Raw genomic sequence first — 20,534 nt, forward strand, 5'->3', positions numbered from 1 at the left:
AGATCCCTATAGTGTATAGGCAGAAGGGAGAGGGAATAGAGGAAAAGAGGGCTTAAGTGGGGAAGGCCTCTTGGCGGAGATGTGATCTTAGTAAGACTTTGGAGGTGAGGAAAGTGGTGTTCTGTGGATACGAAAGGGGACGGCATTCCAGATTAAAGGGAGGATGTGGGCAAGGGGTCTGCGGTGAGATAGATGAGATCGAGGTGCAGTGATTAGGTGGGCATTAGAGAAGCTAAGTGGGCCGGCTGGGTTGTGGTAGGAAATCAGCTGTGAGCCCCATGCGAGACAGGGACTGTGCTGACCAGATGATCTTGAATCTATCCCAGTTTGTCACATATTAAGTGCTTAGCAAATACCACAATTATTATTATATACCATTATGATTGCCTCGGAGGTCAAACGAGGAGTAAATTTCTATGTACTGGGGGCTGTCTCTGTGGGCTAGCTTATTATATAAGCTAGCGAGTGACTAAAAATGGTTAAACAAAGCCTCAGACAGTGTTGTTTTCCAAATGAAAACTGGGAGTAAATAGCCAAGAACAGCCCTGTATGGAAAACTGCCATCGAGAAGGGAGTGATTCTCTTTAAGCCGAAGCTTCATGTGGAAACATGGAGGCCAGAGAGAAAACTGCACCAGGAGCTTCAGACATTAAGGGGCAACTTGCTTTGTGTGCTCAGTGTGGCCAAGACTGCGGACCCCCACATTGGCCTTTTCAGCCACAAACACTCATAGGGGAACTTCACCGTCAAGCGATGTATGCAACGGGGGAGAATTCATTGCTACTGAACTCTCTCCCAGGAAGGCCGCAATGAGAGCATGGGGAACCCACAGTCAGCTTCTGCCCTTGCCCTCAGGACCATTTGTAAAGGTTAATTGAGGAGAATAATAATAATTATAGTACTTGTTAAGTGCTTACTATGTGCCAAGCACTGTTCTAAGCGCTGGGGTAGATACAAGTTAATCAGTTTGGACACAGTCCCTGTGCCACGTGAGGCTAACGCTATCAGTCCCCATTTTCCAGATGAGGTTACTGAGGCCCAGAGAAGTGAAGTGACTTGCCCAAGGCCACACAGCAGGCACATGGGATTAGAACCCTGGTCCTTCCGACTCCCAGGCCTTCGCTCTATCCACTGAGCCAAAGAGGTTGGGTGGACCCAGATGTGCTGCCTTGTGAGTTACAGGGGTATCTTCGTTTCCAATTCTAGGTCCTTCTTCAGTCATCAGCAACGATGACGACTCGGCCAGCCCGCTCCATCACATCTCTAACGGAAGCAACACCCCTTCCTCCTCCGAAGGTGGCCCAGATGCAGTCATCATCGGCATGACCAAGATCCCCGTCATTGAAAATCCCCAATACTTTGGCATCACCAACAGTCAGCTCAAGCCGGACACGTGTAAGTCCAGATGTACGTCTTGACTGTCTCTATTTTTGTCTCTTTCCCGAATGAGCAGCGGGTTGATCATTGTGTCCCCCGGGAGGCGAACGGAAGGAAGTGGAGGGTCTGAATCTGAGAGACCACCAGCCCATCGAGTCGATATTTCCCATGAACAAAAGCCGGGAAATGCATTTCCCGTTGGTGGGAGACCCATAGGCCGATACTGACTTCTCTTGGGGTCTGGTCTCCACTCCCTTAGCCAAGATGAAGTCAGAGTTCAGAGACCCCTTATCTTGAGTCTAGCCAAAACCACAAGTCAGTATTGGCACCTTCTCTTGTCCCCCGCCTAGTCATTCAGTTACCAAGGCTATGAGCACGATTTGATTTGGGTTGGACCTAAAATCACTCCGCAAAACCTTCTCAAGTGGTCACGGAAGGCGACGCATGGTGGAGCGGAAGGCGCGTTTGGTTCCTTTTCCGATTCTTCCTCCATCGGCTCCTATTTGGCAGCGATGGATTCGGCTACAAATGTGAGCGGTTAGCGCGGACCAAAGACCGTCAGACTGAATCCATTTAGAGGCAAGAGCCTCTAAAATGCAATACTCTGGACCTGACCAGCAGTATCAAACCCACAGTGGCGGCTGAGGAAAGTGAATGTCCCCTGCAGGCCTCTGGCTTGACTTCCTGCAAGAGTAACTGGGATTGAGATGAGTGGGTTGTGGATGGGGGCGGCGGGAGGGGTGGAGAATCACAGGTCCAGAGTTGTGAGGCTGGGAAAGTCAGTGGTTCCTCCCCTCAGCTTCTTCCAGTGAGGAGCGATGGCTCCTCTTAACTGTTGACGCAATCGTTCAGAAACAGAGGACACCGTATTGTTGAGTCCCCGCACGGATCTCACAATGGCATTTGAAGGACGGACTAGAGTGTCCGTTGCTTAGACTGGATGAGCGGAAGGTCAGCCGTGGTGTGCTGGTCAGAGGGAGCCTGCTCTGGAATGTACTTTCAGGGCTTTTAGAACTTCTCTCAACAGGCGTGTCAGCTAAGGTGAATTTTTTGAATATCTAAAATGTGAGAAGAAATGAGCTAAATGGCAAGTCCTTTGAATTTCTTGAAAGAAAGAGACTGAATCCAAGATATTGCTGCTCTACATCTATTTCTCAAAATAACCAGGCATAAGCGAATTATAGCAAGATGGGCATAAGCCAAGTGCACCCTAATTTCCGGTTGCTGCGATTAAGAATGACCTGGTTATGTGCCAGGTATTTAATAGTATAGCCTTTTTCATTGATGCCAACATATAACGAATCCCTAAGTCATTTAGCTGTTTGATTACTGTATGAGGAATCACCATGGGAATCATGTTGATATTTGGCAGAGAAGCATTATGGCCTAGTAGAGAGAGCCCAGGCCTGGGATTCAGAGGACTTAGGTTCCGATCCCTGTTCCACTGCTTGCCCGCTGTGCTCTGGGGCAAGTCACCTAACTTCTCTGTGCCTCAGCTTCCTCATCTGTAAAATGGAGATTCAATACCTCTTCTTCTTCTTTTTGGTATTTGTTAAGCGCTTACTATGTGCCGAGCACTGTTCTAAGCGCTGGGGTAGACATAGGGGAATCAGGTTGTCCCACGTGGGGCTCACAGTCTTAATCCCCATTTTACAGATGAGGGAACTGAGGCACAGAGAAGTTAAGTGACTTGCCCACAGTCACACAGCCAACAAGTGGCAGAGCTGGGATTCGAACTCATGAGCCCTGACTCCAAAGCCCGTGCTCTTTCCACTGAGCCACGCTGCTTCTCACCTTACTCCTCTCCCCTTACTTAGTTGTGACTCCCAGGTAGAACAGAGATTATCTTCTATCTATCCCAGTGCTTAGTAAAGTATTTGGTACATAGTAACTGCTAAACAAATGCTATTATTATTATTATTCATTCAGTAGTATTTATTGAGTGCTTACTATGTGCAGAGCACTGTACTAAGCGCTTGGAATGGAGAATTTGGCAACAGATAGAGACAATCCCTGCCCAATGACGGGCTCACAATTATGAACTCTCCGCTTTTGTTTCACTTCCTCCCCTAGATCAACATATTTATTTATCCTCTTGGCATATGTTCAACTATCTCTGTTTAAGGGAATGTCAATATCAATCAGCTCTTCCGTTTTATTAAGTTTCTCAAATAGCAATCTATCTGGTCTGTTGGCCACAATTTGCTGATCTGTTATTAATAGTGAACCCAGCTCTCACCATTGAGCGTGGGGGGAGCAGACGGCTTCCCAGGGATTGGGGCTGCGGTCGCCCACTGATGATACCAGCTGTGCTCCCAATCAATCAATCAATCAATCATATTTGCGTGCTTACTGTGTGCATAGCACTGTACTAAGCTCTTGGGAGAATGTAATCTGACAGAGTCGGTAGATTTGTTTCTTGCCCACAAGGAGCTCACAGTCTATATGGCAAGGGAGATGTCAATCTGAATAAATAAATTACAGGTATGGACGTAAGAGCTGTGGGGCTGAGGGAGGGGTGACTAAAGGGAGCAAATCCAAGTGAAAGTACGATGCAGAAGAGAGTGGGAGAAGAGGAAACGAGAGCTTGCAATAGCTCTACCCAAGATGCTTCTCAGAACTGCCCATCGAGGAATTCTTGGCTTGAATAATAATAACAATGATAGCAGTCAGTATAGTATTTTTTAAATGCTTACTGTGCGGCAAACGCTGGGGTAGATACGCCACAGTCAGATCAGACCCGATCCCTGTCCCATGTGAGGCTCACAGTCTAAAGGCGAGGAAGAACAGGTATTGAATGCTCCTCTTATAGATGAGGAAACTGAGGCACAGAGAAGTTAAGCAGCTTGCTCAAGATCACATCCACCAGAACAGTGGCAGAACCTGGATTACGACCGAGAGTTCCTGACTCTGTCCTGTGCCCTTTCCACTAGGGCACGCTGCTTGCAGCTTTCCTAAGAGGGCGTGTGTCTGCTTCATTCAGTCATATTTATTGAGTGCTTACTGTGTGCTACCGTACTAGGCGCTTGGGAGAGTACAGTATAACAACCGAGAGACACATTTGTGCCCGCGTCGAGCTTACAGTCTAGAGATGGGGGAGGGACATCCAGGTAGAGATGTCCTGAAGGCAGGAGGAAATCAATCGATCGAAAGTGCAAGACTGCAGACAAGGAGAGAGGCCGTGGCTGGAGAAGTAAATTTGGGAATCAACCACATAGAGATAGGAGTCCATTCTAAAATGTACAGAGCACAAGGAGGCTTCTTTTTGACTCCATTAATATAGAGGTCAGAGGGCAGAGCTTCCACTGGAAATTTGGGAGGGGACAGAAGAACGTGGTCTTCTTTCTCCCAGCAGGGGCCGGTGGGGGGAGGCTTTTGTCGTGCTGCCTCCGGGAGGTCTGCTGGGGTCAACGTTCCCATGGCGTAGGTGCTTTCCTCAAGGTTTTCCATTACCCAGCCAGAGTGGACACCTCTTCTGTGGTTCCTGATTTGGCCTGTGTGCTAACATCGGAAATCTGAAGGAGTGGAGAGTCCTATTTGGGGTGGGGCTGAGGTGGCTGGCATTAAAAGCCTCGGAGACCTGCCCCTTTTGGGGATATAGCCGGGTGCAGGATGGAGACCTGCCCCTTTGGGGGATATAGACGGGTGCAGAATGGCAGGGTGGCTCAGGGTATTCTGAGAACTTGTTTTTCTCTAGGTTACGGGGAACGTTGGGGGGCCTGCAAGTCCTCCCCTTGCCAACCTAATAGTTGTGGTATTTAAGTGTTTACCAGGTGCCAAGCACTGTACTAAGCGCTGGGTTGGATACAAGATCATCAGGTCCCATATGGGGCTCATAATCTAAGTAGGAGAGAGACCGGCTATTGAATCCCCATTTCGCAGATGAGGGAACTGAGCAGAGGAGTGAAGTGACTTGCCCGAGGTCATGCAACAGACAAGTGACGGAACCGGGATTAAAACCCAGGTCCTCTGACTCCCAGGCCCAGGCTCTTTCCTCTAGACCATGCTGCTTCTCCCCTGCAATAATTATCATAATTATGGTATTTGTTAAGTGCTCACTATGTGCCAAACACTGCTGTAAGTGCTGGGGCAGATCAACATAATCAGGTTGTCCCACGTGGAGCTCACAGTCTTAATCCTCATTTTACAGTTGAGGTCACCGAGGCACAGAGAAGTTAAATTTGGCACATAGTGAGCGCTTAACAAATACCATTATTATTAAATGGCTTGCCCAAGGTCACAAAGCAGAAAAGTGGCAGAGAGGAATTAGAACCCACATCCTCTGATTCTCAAGCCTGGCCTCTTTCCGCTAAGCCACGCTGCTTCCTAATGGGGAGATGGCTTGGTGCTGGTGTCTCCCTGCTTTGGAAAGCCAGGGTTGGGGGGGATGGGGTGACTTGAAAACAGGGATGATCCACCCCCTTTCCACAGGGGTGCTTTGAACCCTGGGAAAACTGTCAGTCCAGCTGGGCGAGCTTTCTGTTCTCTCCGCTGGAGATTCCTGTGGGCAACGACTGCCGAGCCTACTCACTCACCAGCCGCCCTGCCGACTTGGGTCTGTGCTGTTAGCGTGCTGAGGGCTGTTTCTTCCCAGCCCAGCACTCCCTTCCCAGCGCCTCTCTAGGGGCCGCGGAGCTGCTGCCGCTAGTGGGAACCGGGTTCCCGCTCGGAAGAAGTATTCAGCCTGGACGGTGCCAACCGGGAGATCCCGACGGATGCGGCGGGTCTGTGTTGGTATTTGTTAAGCGCTTACTATGTGCAGAGCACTGTTCTAAGCGCTGGGGTAGACACAGGGGAATCAGGTTTTCCCACGTGGGGCTCACAGTCTTAATCCCCATTTTACAGATGAGGGAACTGAGGCACAGAGAAGTTAAGTGACTCGCCCACAGTCACACAGCTGACAAGTGGCAGAGCCGGGATTTGAACTCATGAGCCCTGACTCCAAAGCCCGTGCTCTTTCCACTGCGCCACGCTGCTTCTGTCACCACGTGATTCATCACACTTGTATTATGTGGGATTTCATGTTCCCAGCTGCATCATCAGTGGTATTGAACACTTACTGTGTGCAGAGCAGTCAGTCAGTGGTTCTTTGAGTTCTTACGGTGTGCAGAGCACTGTACCAAGCGCTCGGGAGAGGGCAGTAAAACAATAAACAGGCACATTCCCTGCCCACAACGAGCTTACGGTCTAGAGGGATGCCACTTGTCACAGGGACTTTCGTGGGGACACCACTTAGGGTACTTGTTAAATGCTTACTATGTGCCAAGCACTGTTCTGAGCACTGGGGTAGATACAAGTAAAGGAAGGTTGGACACAGTCCCTGTCCCACGTGGGGGTCATACTCTTAATCCCCATTTTACAGATGAGATAACTGAGGCCCAAAGACTTGCCCAAGGTCACACAGCAGACGCGTGGCAGACTGGGATTAGAGCACAGGTCCTCTGACTCTCAAGCCCGTGCTCTATCCGCTAGGCCACACTGCTTCTTCCTGTGGGGAATACGGCCCGAATCTGTCTGAACCTAAAATATGTCTCTGTGGGACACCGATTTCCTGCAGCCGTCCTCCAATCCCATCCTGCCTCACCTCCCAGGCCACATGTTCCAAAGCCATCGTGCTAAAAACGAATGGCTGGCCACCCAATCTTGAAGCCACTTTAAAGCAGGTGTGTTTATCATATTTGACGGGAGCTTAGGAGGGTGGTATTATGCAGATGCTTGGGTATTCTGTCAGTCAATTCTGGGCCTAGGTGGATGTTGTTTGTTCTCTCTCCTCAAACACATTTACCTTGGGTTAAAGCAGCTCCAATTTACATGGTTTGACTCTGTTTTCTTCCTCCTGTGAACTGATTTTCCACGAGGTGCTAGAGAGGGTGGTGAGGAGAAAGTTGGGGTGCAAAGGGAATGGCTTGGCCGTTTGTGGAAGCTCAGACCTTCGCAGCTGGTCTTATCAGTCAATCAGTGGTATTTGTTGAGCACTTATCATGGGCAGAGCCTTGTTCTAAGCACTTGGCAGAGTACAATAGAGTTGGTAGACATGATCCCTGCCCACAGGGAGCTACAGTTTTATCTTCCTTGCCTTACTTTAAAATCCTAAAAGCAACGGTTAAAATCCTGGTCTGGTGCTTCTTGCCTCTCTGGACTCCTCCTGTTGCATTAATCAATCACATTTACTGAGTGCTCACGGTGTGCGGCACTGTACTAAATGCTTGGAAGAGTACACCATAACAGAGTGGGTAGACCTGTTTCCTACCTAAAATGAGCTTCCAGACTAGGGAGAACTTATTCACACCCCTCGCTCTCGATCCTAATTCTCCCCGTTTGTACTCTTCTGCTCCTCCCAAGCGAATCTCCGCTCCGTCCCTCACCCTCAACCCTCCCACCCATTGCTCTGACCCATTCCCCACACCTCTCTCTGTGCCCGGAATGCCCTTCCCTCTCAGCTTGGCCAAACTTGCCCCTCTCCTCCATTAAAGCCATCCTCCAGAAGTACTCACCACCTCCAGGGGAGGCCTTCTCTGATTTAACCCCCAACCTGCCCAGTCATGCTATCTCTTTAGACACTTCAGCACTTAATGGATTAATCTTATTAGTACAGTGCCCTGCACATAGTAAATGCTTAACAGATACCACAGTTACTATTCATTGAGCACTGACCGTGTGCCGAGCACTGTACTAACCCCTTGGGAGAGTTCAATATAACAGAGTTGGTAGCTCTGTTCCCTGCCCACAGTGAACTAAAGAGCTCATCTTCTCCAGGAGACTTTCTCTGATTAATCCCGAACCACCCAGTCACGCTCAAGAAATCCAACCTGTATTGACCATCCCGTTGCCCTTTAAGCTACCCAGCCTTAGTTGTTTCTCCCGCTGTGCTCCCTATAAATGACTGCTCTCATCATACTCCCAATTTAGCACCTTCTTTAATGATGTAACTTCGGCCTAGAAAAATAAAAACATTACCATAGTTTAGTGGATAGACCACAGGCCTGGGAGTCAGAAGGACCTGGGTTCTAATCCCGGCTCCGCCAAATGTCTGACGTGTGACCTTGGGCAAGTCACATCACTTCTCTGGGCCTCAGTTACCTCAGCTGTAAAATGGGGATTAAGACTGTGAGGCCTGATGTGGGATAGGAATTATATCCAACCTGATGAGCTTGCGCCTATCCTAGTGCTCAGTACAGTGCCTGGCATGTAGTAAGTGCTTAACAAATACCACAATTATTATTATTATTATTATTATTATTGTTATCTGGTTTGATGCTTGTTCATTTAGTTTCTGGTGTCTGTTCTTCATTCGCTTTCATACATTTTTGAGGCTTTGGTATAGACTGTACTTTTCTAGGGGGCAGGGACTGGGACAGCTTAATCTTGTGTAGTGCCCTTGCTTCAGGTAGACACTAGGCAGTTATTGTTTTTTAATTGTGGTGATGCTAGCTAGTCAAAATTTGTGGACAAGTAATTGAAATCTTGAGCACTCTAAAGATGCCCTAAATGAAAGTGATCCTTATCTGAAGAGCAGCAACATTTAAAGGCTTGTGATTATTTTGATTATTGTCATTGAGAGGTCTTGATTGAAGGCAGGGCTAAAGGCTAAATATTCCTAAAGGTTGTGGAATTAATTTCAGAATGGATCTACTATATTTGGTGCCTCTCATTCATTCATTCAATCGTGTTTATTGAGCGCTTACTGTGTGCAGAGCACTGTACTAAGCACTTGGAAAGTACAAATGGAGACAATCCCTACCCAACAACGGGCTCTCATCGTCTGATTTCTGTAGCTTCTGGCTCGTAGGATAATACTTTCTTGGAAGGAACATAGGTGGGGTTTTCCCAAGTAGGACGGAGACTCAACGGGTTTCTTTTGGAAAACCAAATACATTTAAGGGGGACCTTCAAGAAGACGCCCAGAGTTCTTCTGCTTGACTTGAAGCAACGTATTTTGAACTGCGAATGTGTGTTCTTACTTCTGGAATTCATTAAAGGCTGCTTTGCTTCTCATGTTGGAAGCAGAACATACCCGGAAGAAGTAGGTGGTGGAAAGCTTTGGGATCTGGAGAAGAGCTTGGGTAGACAGGCTTGTGGCTCTATTCTAAAGGGAAGTTCAGCCGTCCGCCCACGTTTTTTCAGATAAGACCAAAATGACTTCGAAGAAAGTCAAGATGGGGAGGAAAGGTCACTGGCCTGTGAGATACTGTTAAAATGAAATTGGGCTTCATGTCTTCATTATTACAGACTTAAATGGTCATTCTTAAGGATTGAAGTGAGTGTGTACGTGTGTCAGGAGCAGGAACCGAATCTGTTCATTTTTATTGTATTTCCTTCAGCGCCCGGTACCACGCTTGGCAAGTTGTCATGTACCTAATAAAACTTGTGACGACGATGATGATGACACCCGGCTTTAAAAATAAAACCGGTCATCTGAAACTCAATTGTCACTGTAGGAGACGATGAGAAATTGGCACCAAGGCCAGAGATTCCGTTTTCCAGGAATTTTCACAGTTGGCATAGAACCCAACGGCTCCTGAACCCTTTCAAACAGAAAGTCTATCTACTTCATCTTGGAGCTCCTGATGATAATTTGCTCTATGGAAGCTCCTGTGTCACTGCTGGAATTTAAGAGGCTAAATCCATGCCAGATGGAAGAGGACAGTTCTATGGTTTATCTGCACATTCTGTCCAGACAACATCCTGACATGACTTGCTTAGCTCCTTTAACTAGCCAGAAGGACGTTGCCTTGCAGAGACAATGCGCAGCAATGTGCCATTTTAACTAAAGACCCGGCTACTTGATGAATCAAGTTTGCTAGACTGTGGTGACGGTCTCAGCAACAACAAGCTAGCTTCCGGAGTTAATACAATTTGTCTGTCTAGGCCTTTATGGAAACAACATAATCAGACAGCATGAGGTGGTTTCCTGCTAGGATTTACAAGTAGCCATGTGAAACTATCTGCTCAGAAACCCCATGATACATAGAAGGGGACAAGCTCCCTTTCTCAGCTGAGAAGACAAAAGCTATCCTTTAAGACAGGAAATCATTCACCTTTCCATGAAAAGGCCTCTGACACTGCTAACCCCCTTTCCTGTATCTCTAAAGCGGCCATACAAATCAGCACGGGCCTACAGGCCCGGGGCTCGAAAGGAATTGAGCTGGAACTGCTGTGTCTATCTATCTATCTCTCTGGACACTTGTGCCTATCGTGAAGATTGCGGGCCCTGTGTCAGTTTGCCCAGTGTTCACGGTGACTTGGAGCAGATCAGTAGGAAATCTTCAGAGAGTGTTCAATGCAAAATTCAAAAGCGTTATTATTCCACTCAATTTTCTGTTGGGATAAAATGTATTGAATTTTGGGAAGCAGCCTGGCCAAGTGGATAGAGCATGGGCCTGGAAGTCAAAGGACCTGGGTTCTAATCCCAACTCCGCCTCTTGGCTGCAGTGTGACCTTGGGCAAGTCGTTTAACTTCTCTGGGCCTCAGTTACCTCATCCGTAAAATAAGGTTGGTATTTGTTAAGCGCTTACTATGTGCAGAGCACTGTTCTAAGCCCTGGGGTAGACACAGGGGAATCAGGCTGTCCCACGTGGGGCTCACAGTCTTAATCCCCATTTTACAGATGAGGTAACTGAGGCACAGAGAAGTGACTTGCCCACAGTCACACAGCTGACAAGTGGCAGAGCTGGGATTCGAACTCATGACCTCTGACTCCAAAGCCCGTGCTCTTTCCACTGATCCACGCTGCTTCTCTTTGAGCCCCATGTGGGACAGGGACTGTGTCCATCCTAATTAGCTTATATCTACTCCAGCTCTTAGAACAGTGCTTGGCACATAGTAAGTGCTTAACAAATGTCATTATTATTAAAGTGAGCACTGCCCAGTACTCAGTGCTCTAGTCCAAAAATAATGCATGTGTTAGAACCCTCAGTTGGCTCAGTATTAAAGCAAATTAGCATATGTTCTCAAGGCCAGCCTCTTTAGGAAATTAGACAAAGTCTCAAAGAAAATCAGACTGTGGACAAGTAAAGAATTTTAATAAAAATTGAAAATAAAGTGTTTTCCATTAATGTCTCACTCCTTGGCCACCAGCCACAGCATCCTCTCTGTGACATTGGAAAGGGCAGGGAATGTTAGGAAAATCATTTCAGGCTGGTAGATTTTACTGAACCTCTCTGTAGTCTAGAGATACCTGCAGGTATCTTGTCTCTAGGAGAGTGAAAAATTGAGGGTTCCCCTAGGGGATTTCCAGTAATGGATTCACCAAGCGGGCAGGGGCAGGTGAAATTTAAGGGTCCCCCCTCTCTCCTCGAGTGATGAACAGATGGTTATGGGTCTGATTCTGGTTTAGAAGCAGAGATGGGGTGAAATACAAGTAGTACCTAGAGGTTCGGTGTTTTTCCTACAGATATATCTACTACCAATCAGTTCCCTTGTATTGGTTGGTTGATGGGAAAATCTTCTTTGGAAGAACGTTCAGGCCTGTGCTTTAAACGTCTTCCATTTTCATCCTGTCAGGCACCAGAGGGAGGCAGAAATGAAATATTTTGAAAGATTTTGTTTTTTAAATGGCCTCAGGAAGAGTTGACTGAGTAGGTATCAGGACCTAGGGCTACCATCTTGCTGTCACTACTGGCCTTTCCAGAAGGCCCAGACCAGTTCCTGTCCACATCTGTGCTGCAGGTGCCCCTTCACTGGGGATAATACTGGTTCAATCCACTCCATCCTAGGATATCGTAAGGTTAATTAGAGAATGAGTTATCATTCGGGAATAAGGAGCATAATTTCGAGGAGGTTTTCTTCAGAGCCTATGTAGGATTCGCAGGGGAGGGGTCTACAAGTCAAGCAGGAGGTAGACGGGGCAAAAACGGAATTCTCACGTACCAGATTCCACAACAGCAGGATGAGGTGTACCCTCTAGCAGCCCTAATTCTTTCCTTCGTATCCCTAAATGTGAAGATGGATATCCAAGAGGGTAACCATCGCATGGTTCCTCCAAGTACCCCGTTTCCAAGGAAACTGGACCCTAAGACTAATTGTGGTGATTTGTTTGTTTGTTTTCGTTCCTGTTTTAAATGGTATTTGTTAAGCGCTTACTATAGATACAAGGTTGTCAGGTTGGACACGGTCCCTGTCACAGTCTTAATCCCCGTTTTACAGATGAGGGAACTGAGGCATAGAGAAGTGAAGTGGCTGTGCCCAAGGTCACACAGCAGACATGTGGCAGAGCCAGGATTTGAATCCAGGTCCTTCTGACTCCCAGGCCCGTGCTCTGTCCATTAGACCTTGCTACTCCTTTGAGCGGGGAGGGGGAACAAGTAAACAATCTCTATGTGTCAAGCAACGTGGTAAATATATGCTCTGATTAGACATACAGGAAGTATAGATGAGGCTTAAAGTTTAATTGTGGCATTTGGTAAGTGCTTACTATGTATCAAGCACTATGCTAAGCGTCGGGCAGGATTCAAGATAATCATGTTCGTCACAGTTCCTCTCCCGCACAGGGCTCACAATCTAAATAGGAAGGAGAATATAGATGTTGAGTCCCCATTTTACAGATGAGGTAGCTGAGGCCCAGTGAAGTGACTTGCCCAAGGTCACACAGCAGGCACATGGAGGCAGGATCAGAACCCAGATCCCCTGTCTTCCAGGCCCATGTTCTTTCCACTAGGCCACGCTACTCCTTTTGAGGAGGAGGGAGAACAAGTACCGAATCCCTATCTGACAGATGAGAAAACTAAAGCTTAGAGAAGTTAAGTGATTTGCCCGAGGCCACGCAGCAGGCAGGAGGCAGACCTGGAATTAACAGCCAGGTCTCCTGAGTTCCAATCCTGTGCTCTTGCCACTAGGCCACGATGCTTTCCCTGGGCTGGATGGACCATTGGTTAGATCTAATAATGGCCTTGTTCACAATCATTATCTGACGATGCAGTCTCCACAATAATAATAATGGTAATGATTGTGGTATTTGTTAAGCACTTCCTATGTGCTAGGATTATACTAAGCGCTGGAGTGGATACAAGCAAATCGGGTTGGACACAGTCCCTGTCCCACATGAGGCTCACGGTTTCAATCCCCATTTTACAGCTGAGGTAACTGAGGCCCAGAGAAGTGAAGTGACTTGCCCAAACCCTACTGAAGGCTCACCTCCTCCAAGAGGGCTTCCCAGACTAAAGCGCCCCTATTCCTCAGCTCACCCTCCCTTCTGCGTCACCTCGACCTGCTCCCTTTGCTCTTAGCCCCCTGCCCCAAGCACTTATATGTATGTATCTATAATTCTACTTATATTGATGCCTGTTTACTCGTTTCGATGTCTGTCACCGCCCCCTTCTAGACTGTAAGCCTGGTGTGGGCAGAGATTGTCTCTGTTGCTGAATTGTAATTTCCAAGCGCTTAGTACAGTGCTCTGCACACAATAAGGGCTCAATACATACAATTGAATGAATGAATGAAAGGCCACGCAGCAGACAAGTGGCAGAGCCGGGATTAGAACCTATGACCTTCTGATTCCCAGGCCCCTGCTCTATCCACTGTGCCGCGTTCGATTGGCACGCCTCCGTTAGGAATGGGGAGGTTGCCGCGCTCACTTGGGTAGGATCTACCCCATCTACCCAGCTCCTCGAGGCCCTCAAGAGACCTAGTGCCGCAGTGTGCCCGGGGCCTTCCGCCACCCCCTCCCTGGCCTGTGGAGAGTCTTGCTTCCACGGATGGCAGGGCGCTGGAGAGACTGTTTCTCTGACAGGAGATCAGCAAGACTGGGTGTCCCGGGGGGATGAGACAGCTCTCTCCAGAACCCCTTAGAAAACGGAGTTAATTGCCAGCTTCCTGGGATCCTTGGGAGAAAGGTACGAAATCAAGTCAGAAGGAATAGCTGAGGAAGTGAGATCATTTCATAAATTCCCCAAAGCGAACAGGAAGCTATCCTGAACCATTACACCTAAACCCAAGAGGCAGGGGCATTCTGCCTCCAGACTCGAACAAGATACCATCTTTTGGCCCCACCAAGCATCCCGACCACAGGCTGTCCCAACTTAATGGAGAAAACACTCGATTCCTCCAGTGGACGGCCGCAGTGGGGAAATGATTGTGGATTTATGCTGGCAAGTCTTGCATAATAACTTCCAGAAGGCATTTATGGCCTGAAGATCACCAAGCACACATCAGACATTCCTATCCAAGTCCACAAAATCCACCCTGCCTCACCAGAGAGATATGCTGGAAACGTCCCAACAGCCTCAGCAGTTTTAATGCATTCGTTCTGGGGAAGTCCCAGAGCGGAGCCCTTCCGGAGAGCCTTTGTACAGTGGATTAATCTAGACTAACGAAGCCTTCGTTTTGATTTCTTGTTGATCGCTCTTGCATGTCCTGGCTGACTGGGGAAGCTGGACATTCACAGCAAGCCCTGCCGCTCAAGAGCCGCCTTAGCTGTTGAGAATCTCATTCTTTCCAGATGCTGGGAAATTTGAGGGATTCCTCTGATTCATCCAAAAAGCCAGATGAGTGGAAAACTCTTATCGGAGCTTTTAATAATAATGGGGGCATTTATTAAGTGCTTATAATGGGCCAAGGGCTGGGGTAGAAACAAGATGATCGGATCAAACACGGACCCGGGCCCACACGGCTCGCCCGGTCTCAGAGGGAGGGAGGATCGCTATCTGATCCCCATTTTACAGATGAGGAAACTGGGGCCCGGAGAGATGAAGTGACTAGTCCAAGGCCATACAGCAGGCAAATGGCAGAGTTGGGACTAGAACCTGGGTCTCCTGACTCCTCAGTCTCATGCTTTTTCCACTAGGGCGTGTTAGGCACTTCATACTATCTGGAGATCTTCAATCAATCAGTCAGTTGTACGTATTGAGTGCTTTAGAGCACTGGATGAAGTACTTGAGAGAGAAGAGTAGAAGAGAGTTGGTAGATGGGTTCCCTCCCCGCTCAGGGTCACGCCTGGAGGGTTTCCAGTCCTCTACCAGACACGGCTACGGGAGGTAGAGTCAAGCAGAGGCATATCCATTCCATTCCAGCTTGGCCAGTGGCTAGTGAGTGGAAGGCCATCTGCTACAAGTCAAAACTCCCCTTGCTCTTGATTCTATTTATTGCTCTTAATAATAATAATAATAATGTTGGTATTTGTTAAGCGCTTACTATGTGCAGAGGACTGTTCTAAGCTCTGGGTAGATACAGGGTCATCAGGTTGTCTCACGGTGAGGATCACAGTCTTAATCCCCATTTTACAGATGAGGTAACTGAGGCACAGAAAAGTTAAGTGACTTGCCCACAGTCACACAGCTGCCAAGTGGCAGAGAGGGGATTCGAACCCGCGACCTCTGACTCCCAAGCCCTTGCTCTTTCCACTGAGCTACGCTGCTTCTCTAGATTCTATTCTTGATTCTTGATTCTCTTTATTGCTCTTGATTCTATTTATTGCTATTGTTTTTGTCTGTCCGTCTCCCCCGATTAGACTGTAAGCCCGTCCATGGTCAGGGACTGTCTCTATCTGTTGCCGATTTGTACATTCCAAGTGCTTAGTACAGTGCTCTGCACATAGTAAGCACTCAATAAATACTATTGAATGAATGAATGTGCTGGGCAGCAGCGACATAGGAGAGTGTCAAGGGCGGAGACTCAAGTTTACTGCTCGGAAGGAGGTTATGATAAACCACTTCCGGATTTTTACCAAGAAAACTCTATGGATTCACTACCAGAACGATTGCAGATGGAGAGCGGGGCATTCTGGGAGAGATGTGTCTGTGATGTCGCTATGAGTCGGAAACGACTCGACGGCATAAGACAAGACAAGATGTATTTCCTGCCCCACGACAAATTTACAGTCTAGAGGGGGAGTTCTTGATAAGGAGCAGGGGAAGCAGCGTGGCTCAGTGGAAAGAGCACGGGCTTGGGAGTCAGAGGTCATGAGTTTGAATCCCGGCTCTGCCACTTGTCAGCCGTGTGACTGTGGGCAAGTCACTTCACTTCTCTGTGCCTCAGTTACCTCATCTGTAAAATGGGGATTAACCGTGAGCCTCACGTGGGACAACCCGATTACCCTGTATCTCTCCCAGCGCTTAGAACGGTGCTCGGCACATAGTAAGCGCTTAACAAATACCAACATTATTATTATTATTTGTCTCTAACGTGAAGGTCTTTCCTGCTTTCATTAACTTTGCCAGTCCTTGAAAGTCAGTCATCAGTATTTGATTTATTTTATTATCTATAGACTGTAAGCTCGTTATGGGAAGGGAACGCGCCTGTTTATCGTTGTCTTGTACTCTCCCAAGCGCTTATTACAGTGCTCTCAATAAGTACGATCGAATGAATTGAGCATCAACTGCAGGACAAACATGACATTAGGCCCTTGGGGTGAAGAAGACACAGTCCTACCTTCACAGAATTTATAATCTAGTCTACCTACAGTGTTAGCAAGAGGAAAACTGTATGTAAAATTGATAAAGCGAAGTGAGGTGGCAAAAAATTAATGGGTCTGGGAAGCAGGAGACCTGTGTTCTAGTCCCAGTTCGGCCACTGGCTTGCTGGGTAACACCTCTGGGCCTCAGTCTCCTCAACTGTAAAATGGGGATGGGATAGCTGCTTTTCCTCTACCTCTGAGACTGTGAGTCCTGTGTGGGGCAGGGACTGTATCTGGTCGGATTAGCCTAAATAATAATAACGATAGTTGTGGTATAAATTAAGAACTTAATATGTACCAAGCACTGTACTAAGTGCTGAGGTAGTCACAAGGCAATCAAATCCTACATGAAGCTCACAATCTAAGCAGGAGGGAGAAGAGTTATCGAATCCTCACTTTGAACACGAGGGAACTGAGGCCCAGAGAAGTGAAGTGATTTGCCCAGGGTGACCCAGCACACCAATAACAGAGCTGGGATTAGAACCCAGGTTCTCTGACTCTCGGGCCCTGAAGCAGCATGGCGTAGTGGATAGAGCGTGGGCTTGGGAGTCAGAAGGTTATGGGTTCTAATCCCGGCTCGGCCACTTGTCTTGTGTGTGACCTTGGGCACTTCACTTTACTTCTCTGGGCCTCAGTTCCCACATCTGTAAAATGGGGATTGAGACTGTGAGCCCCACGTCGGACAGGGACTGTGTCCAACCCAATTTGCTTATATCTACCCCAGTGCTTAGTACAGTGCCTGGCACTTAGTAAGCGCTTAACAAATGTCGTAATTATTATTATTATTATTACACTTTCCACAAGCTCTAAATTAAATTCAAGATTCTGGAATAGTGGGAAGGGCTGAGTTTTTAATGGCTGGGAGATTTGTACCTCACATCCATTATCCTGAGGAGTTTCATCAGCATTCACATCGAGTCACCAAAGCAAGACTGAATAACGTTTTGGGAGGAGAGTCAGGACAATAGCGCAAGCAGGAAACATCCCGAAACTATGCTTCTCTCGTCAGGATAAGAGGATGATGGATGACAACAGGACCTCAAAGCAGCTGCTCTATCCTATCTCCCCAGCTAACTAATCAGGGAGCATCTTTTTTTTTTTTTTTTGGAATTTGTTTAGCGCTTACAATGTACCAAGCGTTGTACTGTGCGCTGGAGTAGATACAAGCTACTCGGATTGGACGCTTTCTATGTCCCGCGAGGGACTCGCAGTCTCAATCCCCATTTTACAAAGGAGGGAATTGAGGCCCAGTGAAGTGACTTGCCCAAGGTCACATAGCAAGCAAGTCCCATCTTTGACTCTTAGTCCCATGCTCTTTTCACCAGGCCGCACTGCTTACCGTCTCATGGATCAATAACACAGCAACATTCTCTGCAAGCAGTGCTTTGCACACAGTAAGCGCTCAATAAATGTGATTAATAATAAGAAGTGACTAGGACTGGGAAGCAGCATGGCATGGTGGATAGAGCGTGGGCTGGCGAGTCAGAAGGTTATGGGTTCTAATTCCTCTCCACAACTTGTCTGCTGTGTGACCTTGGGCAAGTCATTTCACTTCCCTATGCCTCAGTTACCTCATCTGTGAAATGGAGATTAAGACTGTGAGCCCCATGGGGGACAGGGACTGTGTCCAACCCGATTTGCTTGTATCCACCCTAGCGCTCAGTACAGTACCTCGCACATAGTAAGCGCTTAACAAATACCATTATCATTATTATTATTATTGTTATTAAACTTTGTAGGGGAGTTCTGTAGCTAAAGAGCTACTGACTGCAATAGTTCTTCAGATTTCCCAACTCTTTTTGTGGCATTTGTTAAGTGCTTACTATGTGCCAGGCACTGTAGTAAGTGCTGGGGTAGATAGAAGCTAATCAGTGTGGACATTGTCCATGCCCCACATGGGGCTCACAGTCTTAATCTCCATTTCACAGATGAGGTAACTGAGGCATAGGCAAAGGCATGCCCCTTTAAGAGATGAGGTAACCAAGGCACAGAGGAACGGAAATGACTTGCCCGAGGTCACGCAGCTGACAGATGGGGGAACCAGGATTCGAACCCAGGTCCTTCTGACTGCCAGGCCCCAGCTCTATGTATTAGACCACACTGCTTCTCGCGACCGTCCCCCAGTCAAACACAGCAGTAACTTCCTGAGTTTCTGTTGGTGAGGGATCTTGGATTACTTAGGGCAGGTGAATGCAAACATATTCCCATAGCCTTTCTGTTGGGGCCCAGTGCGGGGGAGAGATGGGGCACTAACAGATGTGAAGCCGGGATAATGCAGTACGAGTTGGCCAAAGGGCATTCTTTGGCCCTAACGACTTTGTGAAAAGTATCTGCCGGGTGAACTGAGTCGTGCACGTTCTCTAATAACGATCTTCACGACTCCTGGGATATACACTCTACCCTTTTGGAACCCAGCTTGTTCTGCTATTGTCAAGCGTTTTCATTTGTTCCAAGCGTTCGCCGAGGTTTACGGGACGCAGAGCTGTTGCGCGACGGAGCCCGTGTGCTCTATCGTGGGGGCCTTCGAAACAATGAATTGCGTGTCAGTTTCAGGCCCGTATCGTTCTCCGTATGGAGCTGCATTACGTCAACGTTGGTATTTGATATTGTAACTTATAAAAATGGAGAGATTAGGGAAAATGGCTCTAAAACAAACACATTCCTGGAATTTACAAGCCCTTAGATGAATGTGGTACTAGATGCATCTGGAGCAGTTCTAACAACTGGCTGGCTCTCTGGACTCTTATCTGTTCCTCTTTTGGGGACTGGTTTATATAGAGAGATATGTCAGCGTAGTCTAGCGGAAAGGGTATGGGCCTGGGAGTCGGAGGAACTGGGTTCTGATCCCACCGTGGCCACTCGACTGCTGTGTAACCTTGGGCAAATCACTTCACTTCTCTGTGCCCAAGTTCCCTCATCTGTAAAATGGGGATTAAGACTATGAGCCGCATGTGGGACCGGGACTGTGTCCAACCTGATTAGCGTGCTTACAACAGGATGTGATAGTAAGCTCTTAACAAGTACCGTAGTCATTATTATTATTAGAGCATGTTCATGAAGAAAGAGCCCATTCCCATCTGTCAATCAGTGTTATTTATTGAGCGCTTACTGTACGGAGAGCACCGTGTTAAGCGCTTGGGGAATGTTCAGTGCAGGAGAGCTGGGAGACGCGATCCCTGCCCTCAAGGATTTATCTCTTGGAGGGAGGTTCTGATGTTCATAAAAGCAGTGGCATCTGTCTCTGGAAAATGCCGTATTCTTCTAGCTCGCTCCCCACAGTCCCAAATGCCAGCAATTTCTGCCCAAATGTAAAATGAGGATTCAATCCCTGCTCTCTTTCCTCCTTAGACCGTGAGCCCGACGTGAAGCAGGGACTCTGTCAGACTTTGTATTTACCCCAGTGCTTAGAACAGTGCTTGACAAGTAGTAAGTGCTTAATTATTGCAATCATCATAATAATAAATCTGCCATCTTCGTTGCCCAGAATGCCACTCCTACACACCACAGTCCCATTCCAGTTCTCACTCTCCAGACAGGAGACATTTGAACAATCCAGCTGCTCTGATGTTTCATTTGGGTTCACTTTGATTTGGTCAGCAGACGGGGATGTATCAGTGGTTTCACGGACACCGGGCTATGTTCTCGTCAGCCAGGACCCTCCCCCTGCAACCTGATTCTTTCCAGAAGTCACCAGAGCGGTGATCAGAATGCTTGGAATCTGAAAGTAGAGTAAAGACCTTGTGGTCAGACCCCATCAAATCAAGAACG

General features: G+C 47.7%; 1 protein-coding gene across 7 annotated transcripts in view; it reads left to right on the plus strand.

Annotated features, from left to right (window-relative positions):
- Positions 1 to 20,534, plus strand: part of NTRK2 (neurotrophic receptor tyrosine kinase 2) — a 356,778-nt gene that overhangs the window by 199,490 nt on the left and 136,754 nt on the right. For 4 of the 7 annotated variants that reach the window (XM_029055020.2, XM_029055014.2, XM_029055019.2 and 1 more), the window contains one exon: positions 1,207 to 1,407. In XM_029055020.2, the coding sequence (XP_028910853.1) occupies positions 1,207 to 1,407 (201 nt within the window). The remainder of the gene's footprint in view (positions 1 to 1,206; positions 1,408 to 20,534) is intronic. The other 3 variants (XM_029055018.2, XM_029055015.2, XM_029055017.2) reach the window with 1 other exon arrangement.

This window comes from Ornithorhynchus anatinus, chromosome X5, assembly GCF_004115215.2.
Source record: "Ornithorhynchus anatinus isolate Pmale09 chromosome X5, mOrnAna1.pri.v4, whole genome shotgun sequence".
Lineage (NCBI taxonomy): Eukaryota > Metazoa > Chordata > Mammalia > Monotremata > Ornithorhynchidae > Ornithorhynchus > Ornithorhynchus anatinus.